The 26,692-nt window shown below is 40.2% G+C and overlaps 1 protein-coding gene across 31 annotated transcripts in view; it reads right to left on the bottom strand.

Annotated features, from left to right (window-relative positions):
• The window catches only part of LDLRAD4 (low density lipoprotein receptor class A domain containing 4), a 524,574-nt gene that overhangs the window by 220,954 nt on the left and 276,928 nt on the right, over positions 1–26,692 (bottom strand). For 28 of the 31 annotated variants that reach the window (XM_073212702.1, XM_073212701.1, XM_037025633.2 and 25 more), the window contains one exon: positions 7,924–8,064. The exons of 1 other annotated variant lie outside the window; for it this stretch is intronic. Coding sequence is in view for 23 of the 30 variants with exons in the window: in XM_073212689.1 (XP_073068790.1) it covers positions 7,924–8,064 (141 nt within the window). In the remaining 7 variants the exon portion in view is untranslated. Of the gene's footprint in view, positions 1–3,246; positions 3,354–7,923; positions 8,065–25,738; positions 26,009–26,692 lie in introns of those variants that run through there. 2 more of the 31 variants (XM_073212703.1, XM_037025612.2) reach the window with 2 other exon arrangements.

Here is a 26,692-nt window from a genome sequence, read left to right as displayed (position 1 = left end):
AAGACAAGTACCAAATGATTTCATTCATCTGTGGAGTATAAGAACAAAGAAAAAACTGAAGGAACAAAACAGCAGCAGACTCACAGAACCCAAGAATAGACTAACAGTTACCAAAGGGAAAGGGACTGGGGAGGATGGGTGGGAAGGGAGGGATAAGGGGAAAGGGGGGCATTACAATCAGCACACATAACGTAGGGCGGGGGCAAGGGGAAGACAGTATAACACAGAGAAGACAAGTAGTGACTACAACATCTTACTACGCTGATGGACAGTGACTATAATGGGGTATGTGGGGAGGACTTGATAAAAGGGGGAATCTAGTAACCATAATGTTGCTCATGTGATTGTATATTAATACCAAAAAAAATTGTAATGACAATTTGGGAAGACACACCTTATATTATCCTTTTCTGCCTATCTTTCAAACTGCAAGAATTATATAGGTATTTTCAACCCTCCAGTTCCACTAGCAGGGCACTAGCAAAACAAAACCAAAGTTTTCCATCTTCTGGTCAGACTTGAGTTTTCTAAAATAATCACATTTATCCATTCATTCAGCAAATATTTACAGGGTAATGCATCATATGCTATATCTTCCATGTATTATATGCTATATGTGCTATGTACTATATGTTATATATGCCATGTACCTTATGCTATATATGCCATGTGCTATATGCTATACATGACAAATACCATATATATGCCACGTAGTATGTGCTATAAATGCAATGTACCATGTGCTATACATGCCATGCAGCATATGCTATATATCCCATGTATAGCATGCTATGCATCCTCATACTGTATGCTTCATATGGCCATGCACCATATGGTATATATATGCTCTGCACTATGGTAGGCACTAGGGTTACAGTAGAGACCCTTACAGGTACTGTTCAACTCAAGGCCATGCTTATAGATGGTGGAAAGTAGCAGAGGTAGTATAAATGGCTTTCAGTTCAATTCAATAAATACTTTGAAAAGTGTCCATAGGTACAGTCCATGTTATTAGCAGTGTCAGGGCTTTCAAAGATGTATGCAGAGCCCCTCCCTTCAAAGAGCTTAATATCTAATGGGAATTCTATCTGCTTACATGTCATGATCAAGTAAAACAGAAAATACCTTAAGAGGGGCCAAAGTGTTGCAGGTTCCAAGTAGAAGAAATTATTTCTAGCTGTGGGGCGGGGTTACAGAGGGTGACCAACCTGATGTAACTGGCAGATATCAGTGGCATATATAGCACTAAGAAAATACCAGAAGAGGAATTGGTCTGGGAGTGAAGGGAGAAGAAATTGGTTAAGTCATGGATGCTCAGAGTTTGAGAGGTTTGGAAGAGAGGCCTTACAAGCAGTTGGATATACTGGCTGGGCTGGAGATAAGAATATGGGGATAGATTTGATGCCATGTAGTGTCTGGAATTACCTAGGTAAAGGCAAAGAATGAGAACTATGGGCAAAGCTGGTACCTGGAGGACAGAGGAGCTGCCAATGAGAAGGAATTACTGATGTGTCCAGAGACCAGCCAGCTGTGAATCCTGCTGCCCCACGGAATGGGGAATCTCAAAAAAGGGATGATCAACCTTACCAAGTACAGAGGAAAGACTAATAAAAAGGAAATATGGAAAAAAGTCCGCCAGATCTAGCAGTGAATGACTGACCCACAAAAGCAGCTAGGAGAGAGCAGTGGTGGGTAAGAAGGGGTTAGACGGGATAGGGAGAGCCATCAAGCCGTCTTTCAAACACGGCAGGACCTGAGCGGACACTGGAAGGAAAAGGGCTAGGTCTGGATGGAGGGTGAAGGCAAGCAGGGAAAGTCAGGACAAGTGCAAGGAAGATAGGAGCAGGCTCTACCAAAGAACTGCAACAGTTCTCATTCTGAGGGCCCAGCCCAGTGGACTGAGGTCTCAGGCCCAGCCCATTGGCAGCTGGGGGCTTCTCCGGAGGGGCTGGAGTGCAGGGTAGAGCCCCTAGGTTCTGCAAGGTGGATACAGCAGAGAGCGGTGGGCTGAGAGGCCCAGGATGTGAAGAAGGCACTTCAGGAAGTGAGATGTAGGTAGGGGAGGACAAGGGGCAAGAGGAGGCTGAGTATGCCCAGAGGAACAGGAAGGATCAGCCAGGGGAGGGGACAGCGGGTATGAGGCAGTGAACTCATGAGACTCCCGGGGACTGAGGGACACACTCAGACCCTGCAACCCTGGAGGGAAACTTCTTTGAAGTTAAACAGGCTACTGGCGACTAAGAATCCTGGATGAGACCTGGGAGTCGGTCACCTAAGTGTAGCCAACGGGGTTCCAAAAAGGTTCAGTGCACACATCAAAGGTGTTTTCATTCATCTGTTTATCAGGACCCAAAACAAACATCTCATTGGTTTTCTCTGAAGGGTAATAGGCAACTTTCTCATTATTAAAACTCATCCTAAATGATATCTACTTCATGATAATCCATAGCTGATGGGGAGGTTCTCTTAATAGAAGTATCTCCACTGATAAACAGAGGAAAAAGGACAGAATGAGGTTATGACTGTTTGGCAACCCCTAATGATCAATGATAATCACACAGCAGAGAGCTGAACAGACAGAATGGGCAGCACTGTCATGCCTGTGAGGCTCCTTCACGCAGACCGTATCCATACCCAAATGTCCCCAAGCTCTGGATGAAACTACCAGCTGATAGGAATTGTGAGGGACAGAAGAGCATATTCAGTGATTTCACAGGACAGCAGCCAGCGGAATCCAGAGTATGGAAATTCTACAGAAAAATAATCCCAGCCCCTTCCATCCAAAATTCCAAGAAGTCAGGGGGAACCTAGAGTAAAAAAATCCTTAAGGACATGTCAGTCCATCTTGGAGTAATGCTGGAGCTTCTTTGGATCCTGGTTCAAACAAACAAACTGTGAACAAAACAAAACACACATTTATTTATAAGACATCTGAAAAGATATGAACTCTAAGAGGATATTTGATTATATTGGGGAATTATCATTCATGTTTACCGAAATCATTATACAAAAAATTAAAGATCCAGTCTTTGTGAAGCCTGGTTGTGGGTATGCTTTCTATACAGTTATGAGCCTGGTCCCATACACAAAAAACTTGGTGCTAACTAAACTTATTGTGGTAATTATTTCATAATATATGTAAGTCAAGTCATTATACCGTACCCCTTAAATTTATGTAGTGTTATATGCCAATTATATCTCAATAAAATGGAGTGAATTAACCAATGAATAAACAAGCAAACATACTTGGGGAGGTGGGGTTGACAGCCAAAGGCGCTGTGGTACAGCTCAGGGTGGTACAGCTCGGTGCCTATAGGTGACTTGAGCCGAGGTGACAAGTAGGATGACAGTCCCTTTGGCAAGAAGAGAAGAAGGTAGGAAGAGCTGGCTTCAAAGAAAGACACTTAGTTCAGAGTTTAGTATTTTGAATTTTATCTTATTTTGTTGTTATTATCCTAAATAGCCTTAGAAAAAGAAAAAGAAAGTTTCTTTCTGAAAATGTCCTGAAGTTAAAATCCTGGCTTAATTGGGTATACTTTATTAACTCCAATTCACTGGTTCTGAGATTGAGTTTTATGAAGTCACCTACTGAGAAAAAAACAACTCCCCCTGCAGTAGGGATGAGAGCTTCCCACCCCCTACTTTCCTGAACCAGAGCCCCTCTGTTAACTGGAAATCCCTCTGAAGCTGAAAGTGAAAGTTGTCGGACTGACCATTGGCTGTATTTCAGCCTTGGGCTGTTGGCTACATTTCAGCCTTGGGCTGTTGGCCGCATTTCAGCCTTGGCCCATTCTTAAGGTCTAGCAGCACAAATGCCTTAGCAGTGATCGCTCATGGGAGGTATGTTCTAACCAACACTTTCAAAGTACACAGCCCTTTCCAAGGCTACTCAGTTATTGTTTCTGGAAAGTCAAAGGATATCTGCTTTCTCTCATCAAGATGTGGCAAAGGGACTTTGGAAATGTGGTATAACTGGGAACACTCAGCACGGTAGAAATCCTGAGGCAGAGAGTTCACCCTGTGAAAATCAGGGGACAGCGATGCCGGTATCACTCAGGGAGACAGGTAAGCTGTGTAGCCCTCCCCCTCCCCCCCACACAGGGTACCCACACGGTCAGTCTCTTTCTAGAGGCAAGGGCAGAAGGGGTAGCATGGCTTTTATCTATGGGCCCATCCCACCACTCCACCCTAGCGCAGGCTACTCCCAGCCCAGGCCTCCCATCCAGTCAGGGCCTCTGGCCTAACTCTCCCCATACTCACTGCTCTTGGCCCTGATGCTGTCCTTCCCATGTCACCCAGCACACCTCCTCCATGAAGCCACCATGATTACCAGTCCAACCAAAAGGATTCTCATACACTCATCCTGGAACTGCTTACTTCTCTTTGCCTTTGTTCATTTCCCCCCCCTGTGGGTGAATCTTTCAGTTCCCACTGGACTGTCAGCACCCTGATAACAGGATCTGTGTTTTGCTTTGTCCCCCATGATTCCTGCACAAGGATCAAAGAAGGGACCTAAATAATTTTATTCGTAAATATAGTAATTTTACAAAAATAATTTTATATTTATAAATAATAAATCATTTTATCTGTATAATTTGTATTTTTTGTGCTCAGGAGTACATATTTTGATGAAGCAGCTAAGAGAAAATCATGAGAAAATCAGCAATTTAGGCTGATAGAATTTTCCCTCATCTGTAGAAAGATGCATCCTGTAAAACTCTTTCCCTATGAGAAAGTCAAAACAGCCAATCCTCCACATCTGTGCAAAACCCTTTGGGGCTCACTTAACTCATACTAAATTTTAGCAAATATCAAATGAGAGAGACAGAGAGGACCAAGACATCTGAGCCATGGTGCATGCCACAGCCAACAATACAGGGAGAAAACTAATTCTAACTCATCTGGAAATCCAGAAGATTCCACCTCGCTTTAAACACAATCAAACAGCAGAACACTGAATGTTTCCTCCAGGCAAGGAAAAAGCAGATTGAGTAAGTGAATCTTGTTCTTGAATAGGAACAAGGAGGAAGCACTATTCATATTTCTGGAATGCAATATTTTATAGACAAGAATTCCTACAATTCTCAAGGTGGAGAAGAAGGGAAGCCTCATCATCAGCATTAGCATCCATGAAAGGTAGCCCGTCCACCCTCCTATATGAAATGCATTAGTAGATCCATTAAAACCTACCTACAAGTGGAGAGCATCTAAGCCTAGTTACGCAGTTATTAACAAGAAGTAAAATATCCTTTGTTTACTCTGTATTCTTACCTGATAGCATATGGGGAAGAGAATATATTCATTCAATATTAGATCATCTTCCAGCATCAACACAGAGCAGCCTTTCCCAAAGGCTTCTGACCACCAAAGAACAGACCAGCCACAACAAACTCAGAGCAAATTTTCTGATGGTGACAAATGCTGCTTCCTTCTGGTGCATGCAAAGAACCAAAAGAAAGCAGTGTACACGAGATGCTGGCCAGATCAGAGTAAGCAGCCTTCAGCCCCAGGGACAGAGTAGGCAGGAAACATGTAGATCCTCTGAGGGGAACTCACCCTCGGACACCTGAAAATTCCTGTTACATATGAACAATGGCCCTGGCATTAAAGACAGGCAATACAAAGTCATGGTGGTCCCCCTCCCCAAGAAATGGCCACATAATGAGTAGGGATAATGATAATCATGATGCAATTATGTAGGCACTTTTCCAGTATATTGTTTCATCTAAATCCTCCAGGCAACCTTATGTGACAGAAATTATTCCTGTTTCACAGATAGGAAAACAATGCTTGGAAGGGGTTCAATTAATTCCTTAAGCTGGAATCTGAACCCAAGTCAAACTAAAGCCACAGCCACAGTCATGCCCTTTGTGCTATATCCTGGTTTTCCATCTTCTTTAAAGAGAGCACATTGTAAATAATCTCTCATTTTAGCTATAAGGACACAAGTTTCAGTTATGTCTGAATAGTAGGGCCCTAAAGTTTGCCAACAGGACCTTAAGATTCCTTCATTAGGGCAAACTCTCATAGTTACCTAAGTAATGTTGAGCCATTTATACATGTAACTGCTTCATCTGGCTTCTAATCAAAAACTGAAGTGATCATATTTTTAAAAAGTGAATAGAAAAGATTGGAAATAGGCTTTAACAAACAGTAAAGAATACTAACAAGGAAGTAGAGAGGCCGGAAAAGAAAGGCAGGGAAGGGGTTTCAACACAACGGGAAAACCACATGGAAGGACCTGGAAGTGAAGGAGAAGCACCTTGAAGATGCAGAGGAATTGTGACATGCCCCAAGGCAGAAGTCCAAAGGTTTGGTCTGTCTACTTTTCACACTGAACTCTCAAATCCAGTCATGGTGCCATCCACAGTCACAATATTCTCTCTGTATTTTATCATGTATATATGTTTTCTGTTGCTCAAGTGTAGAGAAAACAAAATAAGAAATTGCCTTTATATTTCTCTTCTCCTTCTGAGACCCCCTAAGCTGAGTCTTGGGGACATCTATCACGTGGTTGGCACTAGCAAGATTCTGTCCTAAGTGCTTCAGCTGGACCAACCCATTTACTCCCCATGATACCCATTCTCGTGTCCACAGTGCAGATGAGCTCTGTTACCCAACAGAGTGGCCTGGCTACTGGCTAAGTGCCAGGGCCAGGATCCCGAGCCAGCAGTTGGCCCACAGCATGCAGGAGCATTCACTGTGGGGACCCTCCCCTGAGTCCAGTCAAGCTGCATTACCCAAAGGCCACTGCACAAACAGCACCCAAGAAGGCACATGGGCCAAACACCAAGAAAGCACACACTTAACCTTGACTTGTCTTCTCAAAGCATAAAGATGGGATTCTAAGAACACTCAATACAAGAAAATGCAAACTGGCACAACAGGAAAACTTGAGGAAAATGACAGCACTATTAGACTATTTAATCTAGCAAGCATAAATAGCAGGCTTAAAATTCACTAGGCACAGTCATTCTCTGAGCTTGCCTCCAATATAAAAATACATTTGGAATAGAAAAAACATTTCTCTTTGAAAATCTCCTCCCTTTCACATTACACTAGCAGTATTTCTATAGGCTGTTTTCCATAACAAATTTTTAAAGATCTGTAAAAGAAAAACAAATACAACTCCTCAAAAAAAATATCAGTAAAAGAAGCAGAATGTTTCATGAAATTATCTCAGTAGAAAGGCCCTGTGAAGAGGGTCAGCACTGCTGCCACAGGACATTCTCACCCTCGACCAGCTTCACGGGCCAGAGGGCCCAGGGACAATGAGCCACTTTTCCTAGGAGAAGTTCAGCAATATCTCAAAGCTGCCTGGTTTCTCCTTCCCCTTCACAAAGTCCATGATATTAAAAATCACTGAACTTCAAACTCTTGATTTCATCTTTTTCAAGTTCAAGAAATGCTAAAAGCCTCAGCCTTGGGATTCACACATGTAAACACCTCACTTAAGTTGTTTTGTATCCAGTATCAAATAGAAAAACATATCATCAGAACCTTTTTCAAAAGACTTATATAAATTTTTCTATTTTCTTATTTTAATATGATTAATCATAGACTACATATCTTTCTCTGCTTATTTAAACTCACTTAAAATTTATTTTAAGTTACTCTTTAAAAAATTCTACAAAACTGGTATGAAGAATACTAAGTCAAGGTATTATTTCTTGGAATCCAGTCAGTGCTTCTAAGATAAGTAGCAAAAGCCTCTTCCAAAACAGTGCTCCTGGCCACCCCTGAAAATAGAATGAATTTGCCACTTTCTCAGGCACTAACCTGAAAAAGAAAACATTTCCTTTGTGAAAATGTGAATTTATCTTCTTGACCAAACAACATCCTTGTTCACTCAGGACCCTTCCTCCTAACCATTTCAAAACATAATCGAGCTTAATGATGCCTGGGTGACTAGGAGGGACTTACAGTTGAAGATGCTTGGAGGTGGATGTTCGGTCACCAGGAGACAGTTTTCTTCATCACTGTTGTCTCCACAATCATTTTCCTGGTTACAGACCAGTGAGCCAAGAGACAAGCACTTACCGCTGGTGCAGGTGAACTTGCACTCTGAAAAAGCATAACATGAAATATAAGGTAGTCCATGCAAGCTCGATGCTCTTCACCTCCCGCGCCCCCCCATTTGCATGCCTTGATAGATTGGTAACTCAGTCGATCTGGAGAGCCCAGGAAACTGAACATGAGAAGGGCTCTCTTGGGAAGGACCCTCCCTTTATGAATTGTACAGGAACACACCCAGGGGCACTCTAGCACCCGCCATACATTCCTCACCCCACAACTCTAACCCACAAAATCAGTAACACAGCTACTTCCTTTCCATGGCTGGCCCAGCGAAAGTCATAGCTATGGGACTCTTATTTTGCTTGAAAACATCCTTGGCAGTTTTCCACACCTCCAAGGATGAAGGGAGCCTGTAAAGCAGCAGTTGGGGATCCAGAACTGGGCGCTCAGGTTTGACAAAAGGAGGCTCATACATTTTATTTCCAACTTGCCACTGGATGCTGTGAAGCTCTGGACAAAATATTCAACCTCTCTGGTGTTCATCTTGTGCCTATGAAAATCCAGGTTTAATACCAGGCCGGGGTAGCATTCATTTTATAATGTAAAACGTGGAGAAAAAAAAGTGTGTTCTCTGCTACCTGAGAAACATACATGCCAAGGTCCATGTGACTGGCTTAAAAAATAGGACAGAGCTCAACCCAAATCCCTGGGTCATACTGAACACAAGACTCTGAAATCTGTACAAATCAATATATGAAAATGGAATTTGCTTCAAAAATAATTTAAAATAAATTTGCAAGCTTAACACCTTACTATCCACTTGAGGATAAAAGAAATTACATAGTTATATATGCATGGGCATAGAAATGTCTAAGTATATCTTACATTGAATATCACCTTGCATTCCAACAGGGAGCTTTTTCCTATAAGTATCCATAGAAGATGGCAGGATTCACACAGTATGACCCACTCAGTGGCTAGCCAGTAGAAAAAAACCTCAGGAAAAGCAGCATCGCAGGACCCCCACTGATGCTATCCCAGCCTCTTCATTTCTTCTCAATTCTGTCTGTCTTGAATATGGTGGCAGGCATGGATCAACCCAAAGGTCCTTTGACTCTAAGATTCCATTCTTCAAATTAAAGCCTCGACATTAGTGCACCAAGGCTGCCTGCAGCTATGCCAGTGACATGTGGGCTGCAAAGAGAATCACCCCTTACTCCTTCTATAAAGAGTTAGGGCTTAAATCCTCAAAGGATTTCTGTGACCCAGTGTGAAAGGGTATTCCAATCCTCCATTTGTTCACAGTCTCCTAAAAGAATATAGAAAAAGACACTGACCACAGCCTCTGACCTAGTTTAGAACAACATGTGAGCACAGTCCAATTGCGCATCTGTATATTTATAACTGGCAGCAAGGTCCAGGTTAAAAATCTGTGCACTGACTATGATCCAGGCTATGTGGTAGCAGTGCTGCTAAAGTCAAACTCTCTCTTCCCATTAGCTGGAAAGATTAAAACCCAGCTGTTTGAAATCACACTTACAAAGTGTTTTTTTTAACTTAATGGAAAAAAGGGATTATAGAGGAAAGAATGTTTCTTTCTTTCCAAAAGAACTATCAGAGTCAGAATAAAACCAAACACAAAAAGGACATTAGCCAAAAACAGGTACTCCTAATGTTGCTGAAATGGTGATTGGAAAAAATCCTATGCCAACCTAAACTGAAATCAAATTCCAACTAAAAAATTAACCGTTGCTGTGGTTTGAAAGCATCTCAGGTTAGACTACCATGTTCAAGTTTATGTAGAACTTTAAACCAACAGGGAAATGAAAACACCTCCATTCATTTCAACTTGTTCAAGGGAGACACAGTCTAGAATACCAAAATATTTTCAAGGAAATGAATTTTGTGATTCATTCCTCCTATAATCAGTATTTTAGCCCCTTTTACATTATGTGTCAGGTATTGAGAAATGGAAGCACAAAGATAAAAGAGCTAATCCTCTTTAAAAGGCTTATAATATGAATTTTTTTAAAGTCTAAGCAGTAACTAGTATATTTGCTAACTCCCAAGGACATATTTTCCTCCTTCATATCTTCACATTTAACGTGTTGCCCAGCAAGTAACAGGCACACTCAAGTGAATCACCTATCACCTATTTGTGGAATAAATGAATGATCTAATCTGAGCCTTATAAGAACCCTATGAAATAATTAGGGTAGATATTATTCCCAGGTTATAGATGAGGAAATTAAAACTTAGAGGTTAAGTGACTTGCCCATAATTAAATTGCCAATAAATGCAAAATCCAGACATATGTTCAAATCCTCTGCCTCATGTCTCAGGCTCTCCCCCACTGCTGCCACTCAGTTTCCAAACCTGCTTTGGAAAAGGTGTAAGTCTCATTTGTAGTGAGAATGCCCATGTACATAAAAAAGTTCTCAAAATAGTTTCTTTTCTTAAGTAGGCTTAAGACATAATTAATAGGACACATTATTCAGGACACATTAACCAGGCTTGTGCTGATTTGCTTCAAAAGCTCTACTTCTTAGATAACAGAAATATCAACATCAACCCACTGAATTTCAAATTCATAAAATCTAATATATAAATATTCTCATTAGCTGAATATCAAACTAAAGTTCCCTCCATCACATGGCACTTGAAATCAAAACTGAATTAAAAATCTCAAACTATCAACTTCTTGATGTAACATAGAAAATACTAGAAAATTGCTATAATTGTTAAATGCTAATGCTAAAGCTGGAATGAACTTGCAGAGTAAAATGTCTATCCAAGTTAACATAACTCATGTTGACAGAGGCGGGCTTCCAACTCAACCCTACCTCGCCCCACTAAAACACTTCCACCACTTTGCTATCCTACAGCCAGTGCATTCAGACATTAGTGGGCGGTCCTCTAATAACTAGATGACTGTGATATTTCAAACAAACAAAGAACACTAGATGAAGTGGCTCTAACCTTGGCTGCACCTGGACATCTTCCACCACTTCTGATGCCAGAACCCCAGCCCAGGCCACTGCGCTCACCATCTGGGGCTCAGCCTGGACAGTGGGGCTTCTACAGGCCCTTAGGATGATTCTGAATGGCAGCCGAGACGGAGAACCATAACCAAATGGGAAGTAAATAATTCACTTATATTAAGCCCTCTCCTCAGCCAATGGTGTTTTATTGGAATGTTTAGTTGGTATTTGCCAATTTACTTTAAAAAAAAAAAACTCTCTTAAATACAATAGGCAGGTATTTTGACAATTCCTGGATATAGGGCCTGGTTGCTACAGTTGACAGGATATTTCAGAAACTTTGGGACCATGTTAGGTGTGACTCCTAAACTACACTGTGACATACTAGAAACAGGAAATGTCCTCAATGGAGTAAAACTCAAGTCAGAGAAAGAAGACAGAAACAATTTTATTTTTTTAAATTATATTTTGTCCATTCTTTGTGGAACTTGTTAAGTATTTCAGCTAAGCTAGAAGTTGAAGGGGCCTCAAAGATTGTTAAAGATTGGAAAGGCTTGGACTACAAATTCATGATGATGTCAGATGTGTGATACTGGAATGGAACACAGGTGAGCCACTCAGGGACTTCATCTTCTCTTCAGGAGCTATAGATTTAATTTCAGAATCTGTAATATTTAAATAATTCCTCTTCTTTAAAGTTGGGACTTTTTAAATGAAGAAAATGGAATTCCTTTCTGTCGTAACTCCCTATTTGATTTCTTATGAAAAAAATTTCTAGAATCAGCAACAGATATTAGAATCAATTTATAATACTCTTAGTAATAAAGAATTTTCTCCAAATTTGGGTTATTCTTCAGTTTCTCTACATTCCTACATAAAGCTTCTGATAAATTTCAGTGACTGACTTGTCATAGATTCATGAAATTCTAATGCAGAGGGAGCCCTAGAGACGCAGCGGTCCAATCTCTCATGTCACAGATGAGGAAATAATCCAGAGAGAATTCCTGACTTACCCCAAGTCAGACAATGAATTCCCTGTAGTGGAACATAAACCGAAGATTTCCATCAAATTGGGGGAAAAAAACCTTTTTGTCCTAAATGTCAATCTGAACTAATATTAACCAGTTGGGTTACACTATGTAAAGGAGGAGAAAGGAAAAGAATGATTAAAAGTAAGAGAATTTCCTAATACTTTGTTATCTTTGAAGAAAATAAGCAATTAAAGAGTCCTGAGACCAAGAAATGGAATGGGTGTTCTGTGAATTCCAAACTTTTACATATTAAAACTATATTTTTAAAAATTTTAAGGACCATAGCTTAACAATTTGAATATTCTAAACCTAAACTTGGACAGGATTCAAGAGAATCTGCATTTAACAGATCAAAGCTAACCAACTTGGTAGAATCAACAGTCTATTAGTTTAAAGGCAACAAAAAGTACAGGAAGATATTAGAGTAGCACTTAAATGTTCTCACTACAGAAAAAGAAACAAAGAAACAGTAATTAGGTAACATGATACAGGTGTTGGTGGTCATTGTTTTGCAACATAGGAAGTTGTCTATCAAATCAACACACTGTACATCTTAAACTTAGTAATAGCTCATTAAAGCTGGGGAAAAACAGCAACAAAAACTTGTTCTCCATTTTTCCTACACTCTTTTTAAAGCCTGAGCTTTCATAGATATGATCTCAGTCAGAAAATAAGGACCTATATACAGTATTACATCACAGCTGTAAAATCAGCCTTTTTTTGTGAGTTGGCAAAGTAGTCTATGGCAGCTATTTCTGTTAAAATTCATCTAGCAACATCACCTCATTCAGTTCACACTTCCATCATTCACAAACCTGAAAATTGAGAGTGATTCTGGCTCCAATATCTCTGACATTAAAATCTAGAACTTGCTCTCAGTAATGGTGGCCTTCTCAATGTATTTACTGTGAGTAACAAAAAGATTAAACTTAGCTATTAATAACCTATAAACAAAGAATAGTTTTTAAAAATTATCATAGTTTTACCATAAACAATATAATTTTACATTTCCTAGTATAGAGACAACAACAGTATTTTCATTGCTTTATATATACGTTGCCTACTCACTTGCAAGGCACAAGATTGCCTATCCTAAAAGTTAAGTTCAATAAATATAGAAAACAATGAATAAAAGACAAAAAATCCAGGAGACCAAGAAATGCAGGAGAAAGAAGAAAAACTTTGTACTTAAAAGAGTTCTAGTAACTAGCCACTAAACCCAACCCCAGCAAACAAGCTGCCAAGGAGACAGGAAACCCGAGGCGGGGAGGCAAGCCCTCGCTGCTATGCTGGTAACTGGAATGCGGTGGTAGCAGGCATTCCAATTAATCAGAAACAGACTTTCTCCTGCTTCTAAGACTTAAGAGGATCTGCTCATTCTTTTTATCAAAGGATGCTGTACAACAATATGGATGCTATCTTAGAAACTAGTTTTATCAAAAAGGGAAAAAGGCTCCCCATATTATTTCCTATATCACCTGTCAGTGAGGTTAGAACACTAGTGTAATTTCTATAAAGGGAGCGAGAATGACAGCATCCAGAAAGCAGTGATTTAGCAAATTAGGAAGATAAAGCTTTGAGAATCTTCAGAAATGAAAAGTTAATCCTAAGGCTATTCTTCTCAATGTCAGCTCTTGACAGCATGTGAATGACGTAAGTTTGATATATATGTACATTCTTCCACAAGATTTTTCAATGCGAGGAATATTTTGACGAACCTGTAAGAGACTTAACATCTCACATATCATCAACACTGATGTCCTGGAAATCTGAGGGAAGAGATTTGTAGAAGTCACATGTGTCTGACCTAACATCACATGGTGATCTACACAGAATGCCAAGAGTCAGTCATGAGGACAGTGCACCACTAACAGCACTCTCTCCTCAGTCTAAAATGGTGCTGACTTTCCTGGTGGTAAATTTGGAACAAAGGGAAATTTAATATGAAGCTTTATATTCTGCATAATGAATTAAGGTTCCCCATAAGTATTTAATGAAAGTCCCGTCTTAAGTGTACTACTGAACCAGTTGTCCTTCAGAAAAATGAATAGGACATGATAAAAGGACATTTGCCCATGTAATAAGATTAACATAGGAGCGCCTCCTATTGAAGACAGTAATAAAAATTATTTTAAACTCAATCCATTTTATGATAGGGCTTATCACTCCCACCATGGTATTGAAAATATGATTTTCATGTCTGAAATTCCCTGAGAACCAGAGGTACAAAATGTGTTCTTAAAAGTCCAGGGCACTTTCAAGCTGTAGACTTCTAGGCCTACAATTATCCTTTACTGCAGCTTTAAAAAATTACCCAACTTTCATCAAAACACTATCAGACATTTTAAGAGTCAGTAAAAGTCCTTTAGGATTTAAATTGGCAAATAAATAGCACTATTTCTTTTCTATGTTTAAAACCAATGAATGAATGAAGTCATTCACTCATACACAGAACTTTTCTGTATATAAAATGTGAGGAGATATTCTTATTAACTTCTTAACAGTACTGAAAGCAAGCAGGTAAAAACCACCTTAGGACACTTCTGAGGAACAAAATGTGTTATCAATGCACATAGGAAAACAGTTTGAAAGGATGTGGACTAAAATATAAACAGTGGCTACCTCTAGGTGCTGGGGTCACTAGTAAATTTTAAGTTTCTTTTGGATTTTATGTATGATTTTTATCAGAAAAAATATAAAGCCTATTTTAAGGAGAAGAATCTCTGTAAAAACCAAATTATTTGTAGAATTATAAAACTATGGTACCTTAATGTTAAAGACATGAATAAAGTACCTAATTCCCTGTGGCTCAACCAAAGAAACACAGACACAGGTCCAACCCCACCAGTATGATGCTACTTACATTTCAATTGAAGTACACCTGAGTACTCCCTTGAGTGGAACAGCAGGGAAACCAACTAGCAGTAACTGCCTGAGTTAACTGCTGTGCAAGGGGGGGCTGCCATGCTAGTGGGCCAGCCCTACGGAGCCCTGTGGACCACTAGACAGAAAGCAGCTTTTACTCTGAGTTGAGACCTGAGGCATTAAGAATTTTGAGCCCAAGGACTGATACACTCTGACATTTTAAGAAACACTATATTGCAATACAGTTTGTTTCTGTCTGTGTATGGGAGAGGGGAAGGTGAAGGAGAAGGGGAAAAAGTCCAGGTCAATGGGTTTATACAAAAAGGAAAAAAAAAAAAACACCGACGTAACAAACACAATGATCAAGATACAGAAAAGGCACAAAGGGGCAGGGGTGGGGGTGTTTCCTGAAATCTTCTGACTTTCATTTTAACAGGATGTCTCCACCTGCTATGTAAAAATAAAGACAGGGGAGAGGGGACAGGCACCCAGTTATGAAGAACCTTGTATGCCTTACAGAGGACCATTAATGGCTCTCAACCTATAGGTTTGAAATTCATGTGTTTGAATATAATGTTAATTGGACACTGCACATTTACCACATATTCATAAAAACTAACTTTGCCTAATCGTTCTCTCAACTCTGTTCCACTGAGTAAGCAGCATAAATCATAAAACTCAGCAAGAGTTCTAAGATGTCCTTTCCATACACATTTGAGGTAAATGAGATATAAGGACGATACTCAACCAGGAAGATCCACAGGGGAGCATTTATCCTTGTGTATTGCAAACACTGCGCTCGGAGCATTTTCCCTCTAAGCCATTCATTCACTCATTCATCCATCCATCCCATCCATTCATCTATCCATCCATTCATCCAACCATCCATCCATCCATCCATCCAAGGGTCACATACTGCTTTGTGCAAGGAACAAGGACACAGACACCAAGGAGAAAAGTGAACAATCCACTGTCTGGAGACTGAGGAAATTAGCTTATATTCCAGCTCTGAAACTAAATATTGAGCTTATCCTCAGGCAAGAATCTTAACCTCTGGATCCCTTGATGGCAAATATGGTGCCTGGATTAAACCAGCAGTTTGCAGACTTTCCTTTGACCAACCCAAGTGTTCTCTTTGAGGCCTCAGGCACTTCAACAGGAGATGGGGAGATGGGATGGGGTGGGGGAGGTCAGTGAAGAAATCACAGTGGTTCTAAGATCTGTGACCACGTTAAATGGCTCTCCCTGAGATTTCACTGGGAAAAGGCATCCCCCACCTAAAAATTCTGGACGTCACCAAATGTCTTACATTCTTTCTTTTTTTAGCAAAGCAGGGTGAAATTTTACTTTGAATACACTCGAAGAGAAGTGTGGGCCAGAGTCAATGTAGACAAAGTTCCTGATACTTCAAGAGAGGGTCTATTTATCATGTCCTTCAGGGAGGCAGCTCTTCTCTTGACAGGGTGAAGTCATTTTGACAGTTCTAGTTATACACCCATTCCTCTGGGTGCACATGACTTCTCCCAAAATGCACGCAATATTTATTTATTTATTTATTTATTTATTTATTTATTTATTTATTTATTTATTTATTTATTCATTCATTTATTTATATTAAGGTATTATTGATATACACTCTTCTGAAGGTTTCATTTAAAAAAAACAATGTGGTTACTACATTCACCCATATTACTGAGTCCCACTCCATAGTGCATTGCAGTCACTGTGTCCACCAGTGTAGGAAGATGCCACAGACTCAATATTTGCCTTCTCTGTGCTACACTGTCTTCCCCATTACCCCCCAACACCATGCGAACTAAACATAATACCCCTCAATCCCCTTCTTCCTCCCTCCCCACCTGTCCTCCCCTTTGGTAACTGCTAGTCCCTTCTTGGAGTCTGTGAGTCTGCTGCTGCTTTGTTCCTTCAGGCTTGCTTTGTTGTTATATACCATAAGTGAGTGAAATCACTTGGCACTTGTCTTTCTCCACTGGGCATATTTCACTGAGCATAATTTCCTCCAGCTTCATCCATGTTGTTGCAAATGGTAGGACTTGTTTCTTTCTTATGGCTGAATAGTATTCCATTTTGTATATGTACCACATCTTCTTTATCCATTCTTCTACTGATGGACACTTAGGTTGCTTCCATATCTTAGCTATTGTAAATAGTGCTGCAATGAACATAGGGGTGCATATGTCTTTTTGAATCTGAGAACTTGAATTCTTTGGGTAAATTCCTAGGAGTAGAATTCCCAGGTCAAATGGTATTTCTATTTTTAGTTTTTTGGGGAACCTCCATACTGCTTTCCACAATGGTTGAATAACTTACATTCCCACCAGCAGTGTAGGAGGGTTCCCCTTTCCCCACATCCTCACCAGCATATGTTGTTCTTGGTCTTTTCAATGCTGGCCATCCTATCTGGTGTGAGGTGATATCTCACTGTGGTTTTAGTTTGCATTCCCCTGACAATTAGCCATGTGGAGGGAGCATCTTTTCATGTGCCTGTTGGCCATCTAAAATTCTTCTTTGGACAACTGTCTGTTCAAATCCTCCGCCCATTTTTTAATCATGTTATTTGCTTTCTGGGTGTTGAGGCATGTGAGTTCTTTATATATTTTGGATGTTAACCCCTTGTCGGATATGTCATTTACAAATATATTATCCTATACTGTAGGCTGCCTTTTGGTTTTGATGGAGTCCTTTGCTATACAGAAGCTTTTTAGCTTGATGTAGTCCCATGTGCTCATTTCCCTTGCCCAAGGATATGTGTTTAGGAATTCTATTTAGAAGATTTTTGCCTATGTTGTCTTGTAAGAGTTTTATGGTTTCATGATGTACATTCAGGTCTTAGATCCATTTTGAGTTTACTTTTGTGTATGGGGTAAGACAATAACCCACTTTCATTCACTTGCATGTAGCTATCCAGTTTTGCCAACATCAGTAGTTGAAGAAGCTGTCATTTCTCCATTGTATGCCCATGGCTCCTTTATTGTATATTAGTTGAGTATCTACACTTGGGTTTATAGCTGGGCTCTCTCTTCTGTTTCATTGTTCTGTGGGTCTGTTCTTGTGCCAGTATCAAATTGTCTTGAATACTGTAGCTTCGCAGTAGAGTTTGAAGTTGGGGAGTGTAATTCCACCTGCTTTTTTCTTCCTTTTCAGGATTGCTTTGGCTATTTGGGGTCTTTTGTGGTTCCATATCAATTTTAGAACTATTTGCTCTAGTTCATTGAAGAATGCTGTTGGTATTTTGATAGAGATTGCACTGAATCTATGGATCGCTTTAGGCAGGATGGCCACTTTGACAATATTAATTCTTCCTCTCCATGAGCACGAGATGTGTCTCCATTTATTGGAATCTTCTTTAATTTCTCTCATAAGTGTCTTGTAGTTTTCAAAATATAAGTCTTTTACTTCCTTGGTTAGGTTTATTTCTAGGTATTTTATTCTTTTCGATGCAGTTGTGAATGGAATTGTTTTCCTAATCTCTCTTTCTGCTAGTTCATCATTAGTGTATAGGAATGCAAGAGATTTTGGTGTATTAATTTTGTATCTTGCAACTTTGCTGAATTCAGATATTACATCTAATAGTTTCAGAGTGGATTCCTTAGGTTATTTATATCATGTCATCTGCAAACAGTGACAGTTTAACTTCTTCTTTACCAATCTGAATGTCCTTTATTTCTTTGTGTTGTCTGACTGCCATGGTGAGGACCTCCAGAACTATGTTAAATAAAAGTGGAGAGAGTGGACATCCTTGTCTTTTTCACGATCTAAAAGGAAAGGATTTCAGTTTCTTGCTGTTCAGTATGATGTTGTTTGTGGGTTTGTCATATATGGCCTTTTATTATGTTGAGGTACTTGCCCTCTATACCCATTTTGTTGAGAGAGTTTTTATCATGACTGGATGAAGAATTTTGTCAAATGCTTTTTCAGCATCTACAAAGATGATCATGTGGTTTTGTCCTTCTTTTGTTGATGTGGTGGATGATGTTGATGGATTTTCTAATGTTGTACCATCATTGCATCCCTGGAATAAATCCTCCTTGATCATGATGAATGATCTTTTTGATGTATTTTTGAGTTTGATTTCTTAATATTTTGTTGAGTATTTTGCATCTATGTTCATCAGGGATATTGGTCTGTAATTTTCTTTTTTGTGTGGTGTCTTTGCCTGTTTTTGGTATTAGGGTGATGCTGGCATCATAGAATGAGTTTGGAAGTATTCCCTCTTCTTCAACTTTTTGGAGAACTTTAAGGAGGTTACATGTTAAGTCTTCACTAAATGTTTGATACAATTCAGCAGTGAAGCCACCTGGTTCAGGTCTTTTGTTTTTTCGTAGTTTTTGATTACCAATTCAATTTCATTGCTGGTAATTGGTCTGTTCAGCTTTTCTGTTTCTTTTTGTGTCAACCTTGTAAGGTAGCATTTTTCTAGAAAGTTGTCCATTTCTTCTTGGTTATCCAGTTTGTTGGCATATAATTTTTCATAGTATTCTCTAATAATTCTTGGTATTTCTGTGGTGTCTGTACTGATTTTTCTTCTCTCATTCCTGATTTTGTTTATGTGTGTAGACTCTTTTTTTCTTGATAAGTCTGGATAGGGTTTTATCTAATTTGTTTATTTTCTTGAAGAAAGAGTTACTGTTTTCCTTGATTCTTTCTATTGTTTTATTCTTCTCAATATTATTTATTTCTGCTCTAATCTTTATTATGTCCCTCCTTCTACTGACTTTGGGCCTCATTTGTTCTTCTTTTTCTAGCTGTGTTAATTGTTGAGTTTAGACTGTTCATATGGGATAGCTCCTCTTTCCTGAGGTAGGCCTGTATTGCAATATACTTTCTTCTTAGCACAGCCTTTGCTGCATCCCCCAGATTTTGCAGTGTTGATTATTGTCATTGGTTTCCATTTATTGCTTGATCTCTTTTTATTTGGTCATTGACCCATTGGTTATTTAGGAGCATGTTGTGAAGCCTCCATGTGTTTGTGGGATTTTTGTTTTCTTTGTGTAATTTATTTATAGTTTCATACCTTTGTGATCTGATAAGCTGGTTGGTACAATTTCAGTTTTATTGAATTTACTAGGGCTCTTTTTGTGGCCTAGTAAATGATCTATTCTAGAAAATGTTCCATGTGCACTTGAGAAGAATGTGTATTCTGTTGCTTCTGGGTACAGTGTTCTGTAGATGTCTCTTAGGTCCATCTGTTCTAATGTGTTGTTCAGTGCCTCTGTCTCCTTACTTATTTTCTGTCTGGTTGATCAGTCCTTTTGAGTGAGTGGTGTGTTGAAGTCTCCTAGAATTAATGCATTGCATTCTATTTCCCCTTTTAATTCTGTTAGTATTTGTTTTAAATATGTAGGTGCTCCTGTGTTGGGTGAATAGATATTTGTAATGGTTATAACTTCTTGTTGAATTAACCCCTTTATTATTATGTAAAGTCCTTCTTTGTCTCTTGTGACTTTCTTTGTTTTGAAATCTCTTTTGTCTGATACAAATACTGTAACTCCAGGTGTTTTCTCCCTATTAGTTGCATGAAATATCTTTTCCCATCCCTTTACTTTCAGTCTGTGTATTGTCTTTGGGTTTCAAGTGAGTCTTTTGTAGGCAGCATATAGACGGGTCATGTTTTTTTATTCATTCAGTGACTCTATGTGTTTTTATTGGTGCATGCAAACCATTTTCATTTAGGGTGATTATCGATAGGTATGTTCTTATTGCCATTGCAGGCTTTAGATTTGTGGTTACCAAAAGTTCAAGGTTAACTTCCTTACTATCTAAGAGTCTACGTTAACTCACTTAGTATGCTATTACAAACATAATCTAAAAGTTCTTTTTTGTTTTTTCTCCTCCTTTTTCTTCCTCCTCCATTCTTGATATATTAGGCATCATATTCTGTACTCTTTGTGTATCCCTTGACTGTTATTCAGGGTAGTTGATTTAATGTTGCATTTTCTTGGTAATTGATTGTTTTACTTTCTTTACTGTGGTCTTATTACCTCTGGTGACAGCTATTAAACCTTAAGAACACTTCCATCTATAGCAGTCCCTCCAAAATACACTGTAGAGATGGTTTGTGGGAGCTCAATTCTCTCAGCTTTTGCTTATCTGGTAATTGTTTAATCCCTCCTTCAAATTTAAATGATAATCTTGACAGATAGAATATTCTTCATCTCAGCCCCTTCTCCTTCATTGCATTAAATATATCATGCCATTCCCTCTGTCCTACAAATTTCTGCTTAGAAATCTGATGATAGCCTTATGGGTTTTCTTTTGTATGTGATCTTATTTATCTCTTTGGCTGCTTTAAATAGTCTGTCCTTATCCTTGATTTTTGCAATTTTAGTTATTATATGTCTTGATGTTGTCTTCCTTGGGTCCGTTGTGTTGGGAGAACTGTGCACCTCCATGTCCTGAGAGACTATCTCCTTCAACAAACTGGGGAAGTTTTTAGCAATTACCTCTTCAAAGACACTTTCTATCCCTTTTTCTCTCTCTTGCTCTTCTGGTACCCCTATAATACGAATATTGTTCTGTTTGTATTGGTCACACAGTTCTCTCAATATTTGTTCATTTTTTTCGAGATCCTTTTTTCTCTCTGTACCTCAGCCTCTTTGTATTCCTCTTCTCTGATTTCTATTTAATTTATCATCTCCTCTACAATATCTAATCTGCTTTTAAAACCCTCCATTGTATTCCATAATGATTGGATCTCCAACAGGAATTTGTTCCTCAGTTCTTGAATAATATTTTTACCTCCATGAGCAGGTTTATGATTTTTATTATCAAATCTTTTTCAGGAAGATTGATGAGTTTGGTTTCACTTGAGTTTTTTTCTGGTGTTTGTATGATTTGGGTTTGAACCAGGTATGTTTGATGTTTCATATTTGTATGTGGTGCTGTCTAATGCCCAGGAGCTCTACTCTCTGGAGCTGCTCAATCCCTGGAGCATTGTTGGGGGTCACAGGGGAGCAGTTTAGATTCCTGCCTGGGGGGAGGAAAGAGCTGTTTCCTGCTTCCTGGCTACTATGCCTGTCTCCACTGCCAGAACCAGTGGGCTGAACAGAGAGTTGTAAGCCTCTGTACTTTGCAATTGTAGGTGCTTTAGGTGGGACTTCCCTCTGGCTGGCCTGATGCCAGGGCAGGGGCAGCTGGTTTGTGAGCCAGGGGTGGGCTGGCTGGGAGGAATGCATGGCAGGCTGTGTATTACAGTGGGGGGCCTTGGAGCTGCATATCCATTCAGGGGGATGGAATGCCTGAAGCTCCTGAAAGCTCCCAACCTGCTGGGCAGAGTGCGCCTGGACAATTTTGTCTCCTGTCCTTTCTCCTGAGCAGTCAGCTCTGTGCAATCCTTGCCCCTTTAGCAGCCCTCTTGCTGTTAGGAAGTCTCTCAGAGTGCCCGCCTTTCTTTTGCCCCAGAGCAGCTGGATATGGATCCTTGTGTTCCACAATTTGCTGGAATCCCACTCTCCAGGTATTCTACCTGTCTTAGGTTTCCAACCCCACTGATCACCAGAGCTTCATGCAATGTAGCTTTGTGCTCCCAGACCAGATCTCCAGAGGAAGGTGTTCATCAGTCCCAGGCCTCCATTTCCTCCCTGCTCTGTTTCTCTTCCTCCCTCCTGTGAGCTGGGGTCAGGTAAGGGCTTGGGCCCCACTGGATCATGGCTTTGGTAAGTTACCCTGTTCCGTGAGGTCTGTTCTCTCCTCCAGGTGTATGCAGTCTGGTGCAGCCCTCTTTCCTGTTGCTCTTTCAGGATTAGTTGTATTGATTATATTTTTGTATTATATGTGGTTTTAGGAGGAAGGCTCTGTCTCACCTCTCACACTGCCATCTTTAATTCTCTCCCAAATGTCTTACATTCTAAAAGTCCTTTCAGTTCTTAGAATTCATGATTCTATAAAGTTTTAGGAAATAGTTTTTGAAGAATGAAATCTCACTTTAGTCCTGAAGTACTTCTGTTACCTGCTCTTGATTATTCTATAATTATCCAAATGAAGGTGGTTTTTTAAACTTCTCAGTTCTGGACATTTTGGTACATCTTGATCACCATCACCATCTCTATGGCATTCTTCACATCAGCTATACAAACTTGCTATAACTTGCCACATCTTTAAAATAAAAATGCTCTTGGCCCCATTCTCCATTTCTCTACTCTCACAGCTTAATGCCTGTGAGTTGTGATTCTCTCCTGAATGAATCTAATCAAGCTTTAGCCTCCATCACTGCACCAAAACTGCTTATCCAGGTGACTGGCAACCTCATGTCCTTATCTCTAGTATGGTTACCTCATGCCTCATCTTACTAGACAGCCTTGGCCACAGATCATCACTCCTACTGGAACCAGGTGCATCACAGATCCAAGCACACATCCTCCTCCCTTACTGACTGTCCCTCTCCAATCCTCTCTTTCTTTCCCTGATATCTGAACTGTGAATAGCCCAGGCTCTTCCCTTCTCTGCATGCCCATTCCCTTGTGATCTCATACAGTCCAGTGTCTCTAGGCTAAGTACCTCTCCAGTTATGCTGAGTTTCCCAGCTCCCCAGTGACCTGTTCAACATCTCCAGTTAGGACCTAATAGATAGCTCAGCTTACCATAGCCAGAACCCAAGCACTTTGTTCTCCAATTCAGACTGGTTCTACTCACAGCCTGCTACACCTCAGAAACTTCTGCCTTTCAATTGCTCACATAAAAACACTGGAATCATCTCTGACTCCTTTCTTGCATCCATTTGGAAATTCTGTTAGCTTCAAATGTGTGTTCAGAAACTGCCTTCAAAATGTATCTGAGAACAGCCCTTCCCACCATCTCACTAAAATCACTGAGTCTAAAGTGCCATTATCTCTCACCCAGATAACCAGTCTCTCATCTTCTCCAAAGTCCTTCTGAAATAGGGCAGGGACATGGGACAAGCATCATGGTTAAGTTTTCCTGCCTATGATGAAAAATGCTGAGATAAAAACAGTATAGTAAGAACAGGAAGGACCCTATCTTAAGGCTAAGAGTCTATTTTAAAAACCAGGGAATGTGGAGGTAAATTCCTAACATATTCTTTAGTAATCAGATAATAATCCAACCTTTCTTAAGGTAGGTCATGCAGTTTTAACTAGTATGTTCTCAGTGCTTTAGCATAACCACTATCTTGGAGAGGAATAGGATCAATAAATTCCTTGTGTTAAGTTTATCCTACAAAATTAACTAGAAGATTGACTGTAGATGAGGGCATAGTGTCCTTCACTGGAGATAGACATGAGACCACATGTTAGGCCTACACCCACCTCCCACCACCCCACTGCCCTTTGCCCAATTCTTGAAAGCTTTAGAAGACAGAATCCCCAGCCTTTCAGTGTGCCTCCTCTCTGAGACTGCCTGCACTCCCCTTTAAGTGTGTACTTTTAAATAAAGCCTTCTTGCAGCTCAGCTTATTACATCTTGTCTCTGTGTTCTTCCACTGCTAAGCTTCTTTGTAGTCTCTTTGCTATTTCATTCTATTTCCAAGTCTTCACTCTGTTTCTGCTTTACTCCTAATAAGCAGGAGGGGCTGCTGAGAGCTCTGACATGGCCTGCAAGTTCCCATCTCCTGAGTGACATGGATGGAACTGCAGCTTCATTGTCTGCCTGAAAATCTCCTCTCTTTGGGAAGGTCTCAGAACATAATCTCACTCCATCCTGTGCTTCGCAGCTCCCCCAAATCCTGGGGTGGTGGGGTTTAGTCCCCACATTGTACAGATCCAAGAAGGGACGCCTTGTCAAGGAAATCTGCCCTAAGCTGAGAAGGAGTTCAGCGAACGTTCTCTGCACTTAACCTGCTCTCAGGCACCTGCAGGGAAGCTGCCATTCATCTCTACTTTCACTCTAATGAATTCCTTCCTTACCTAAACTCATCTGACCTGCTAAAGAATCCCTTCTCATTCGGAGTCAAGAACGCTCCTCCATCCAGGTTCCTTCTAGTGCACAGAGAGAGCTCCTCAGATGCAGCTGCCTGGCAACATTTCCCACCATATTCTAGTCCTAAGGGGGTGGCCAGAATGTTCCTGCTGAAATGGAAACCAGATCAGGTCTCTCCTCTGCTCAAAACTATCAAATGGCTACTGCTTCATTCAGGGGAACCCCAAGTCTTAACAAGGAGCTCTATACAGCCTTCCATAAACCCTCAACTCTCCACCCTCCCCTCTCCCTGACTCTGAGCACAATGACCTCCTTCTTGTCCTTGAGCACACAAGGCTCACCTAAGCGTGCTGTTCATTAGTCTAGGACATACTTTCCCAGGATACCTGCTTGGCTATCTCCCTCACTTCTGTCAGGCCTTTGCTCAAATGTCACTGTCTCTGGGGATCCTCTCTGACCACTCCATTTGAAATTGGAACCTCTTCTCCATTTCACTTCTCCCCATACTCCTGGCCATTCCTGTCCTCCTTCTGCTTTTTTTTTCCCCACAGTTCCTATTTCCATCTAACATTATATTTAAATATATACATCATGTTTCTAGTCTTTTTTCCCTCACTAGAACATAAACTGCTGCCTGGTTTTACTGATGAATTCTCAGAATCTGAAACAGGGCTTGGTATATATAGTAAGCATTCAATAAATATTTGTTAAATAAGTCAATGAACAGAAATAAAAGTTTGTCAGAAGATTCTTATAGGAACCATAATTAACTACTGGTATCTGAGTGAAGGAAATTTGCTCTAACTGAACAAATATTCTAAGTAGATGGGGAAAATGAGATAAAGAGACAAAAAGAAGGAATTAAAACTCAAATATATTATTAGAAAATTACATAGATTTTTTTAAGGCAAAGAATTAGTTAAAATTATTAGCCAAGCAGTTTTTAATTACCTGTGGTCTTCATTTATGGACTCATTCTCTCCACAGTGTCCAATGTCATAAACATTTAGGCTTTTTCTGTCTGTCCCTCCCAGTCATGTGGCCTACTTCCTAAATCACACTGTTCTCTCTACCCAGCCCCTTTGTTTTGTAGAGAAAGCCTATTGTCTGGCTAATGAACTGGGATGTTTATTAAGCAAACAGCCAGCTCCTGGGTCATGGCTTCCAGGGCTTCCAGCACCCTGACAACTGGGTGTGAACTCTGAGTTCTCCACCTGTTTTACTTTTTAATATCTGCAAACAAGCTCAGGAGCCAGGGTGTAAGGCAAATATTTATGGATTCAGTGTTGCTGACCCAATCAGTCTTCATCAAGTTGATCACAGCTAGTTATTTTTTCCTATTTGGTAAAAACTGTCTCACTTTCTTGCCTGAGTCTGCAGTGGCTGTCTGCCAGGGAGTCCTGCAACTGTCACCCACCCTTTATGAAATTTCCCTTTTTGAAAACTACCTTCTGAGATCTCCCACAAATTCACACTTCTCTGACTTCAAAATGCCATAGGGAACCAGCTACCAAAACTCATATGTACCCCATCTCCTTTAGACAACCCACACAAGAATTTTGAGATGGTATCTTTATGCTTTTTTAATGGATAGCAGGATGCTCTATCATGCATGGAGAATGCCCCTCACCCCCAACAATGAAAGTTCGCTACCTTTTGTTCTGTCTTGTTTTATTGGTTCCTCAGAAGCCCTTCTTTGTCTCCTCAAATAAACTTCCCACTTTAGACCTTATTCAGCCCTCAACCCCCCAGGATAAGCTAAGGACCTCCAATTCATGATGCTGTATGCAGGCAAGCCTCAAACGTCCCTTACAACATGCACAGCCCTAGGCACTCAGAGATTATGGCAGAGCTATCTCTTCATCTCTAGAGGGAGACCTTCAGATGATAATGGCCTTTGGTTTC

Source organism: Manis javanica, chromosome 9 (genome assembly GCF_040802235.1).
Source record: "Manis javanica isolate MJ-LG chromosome 9, MJ_LKY, whole genome shotgun sequence".
Lineage (NCBI taxonomy): Eukaryota > Metazoa > Chordata > Mammalia > Pholidota > Manidae > Manis > Manis javanica.
This window is presented reverse-complemented; position numbering and strand designations above follow the sequence as displayed.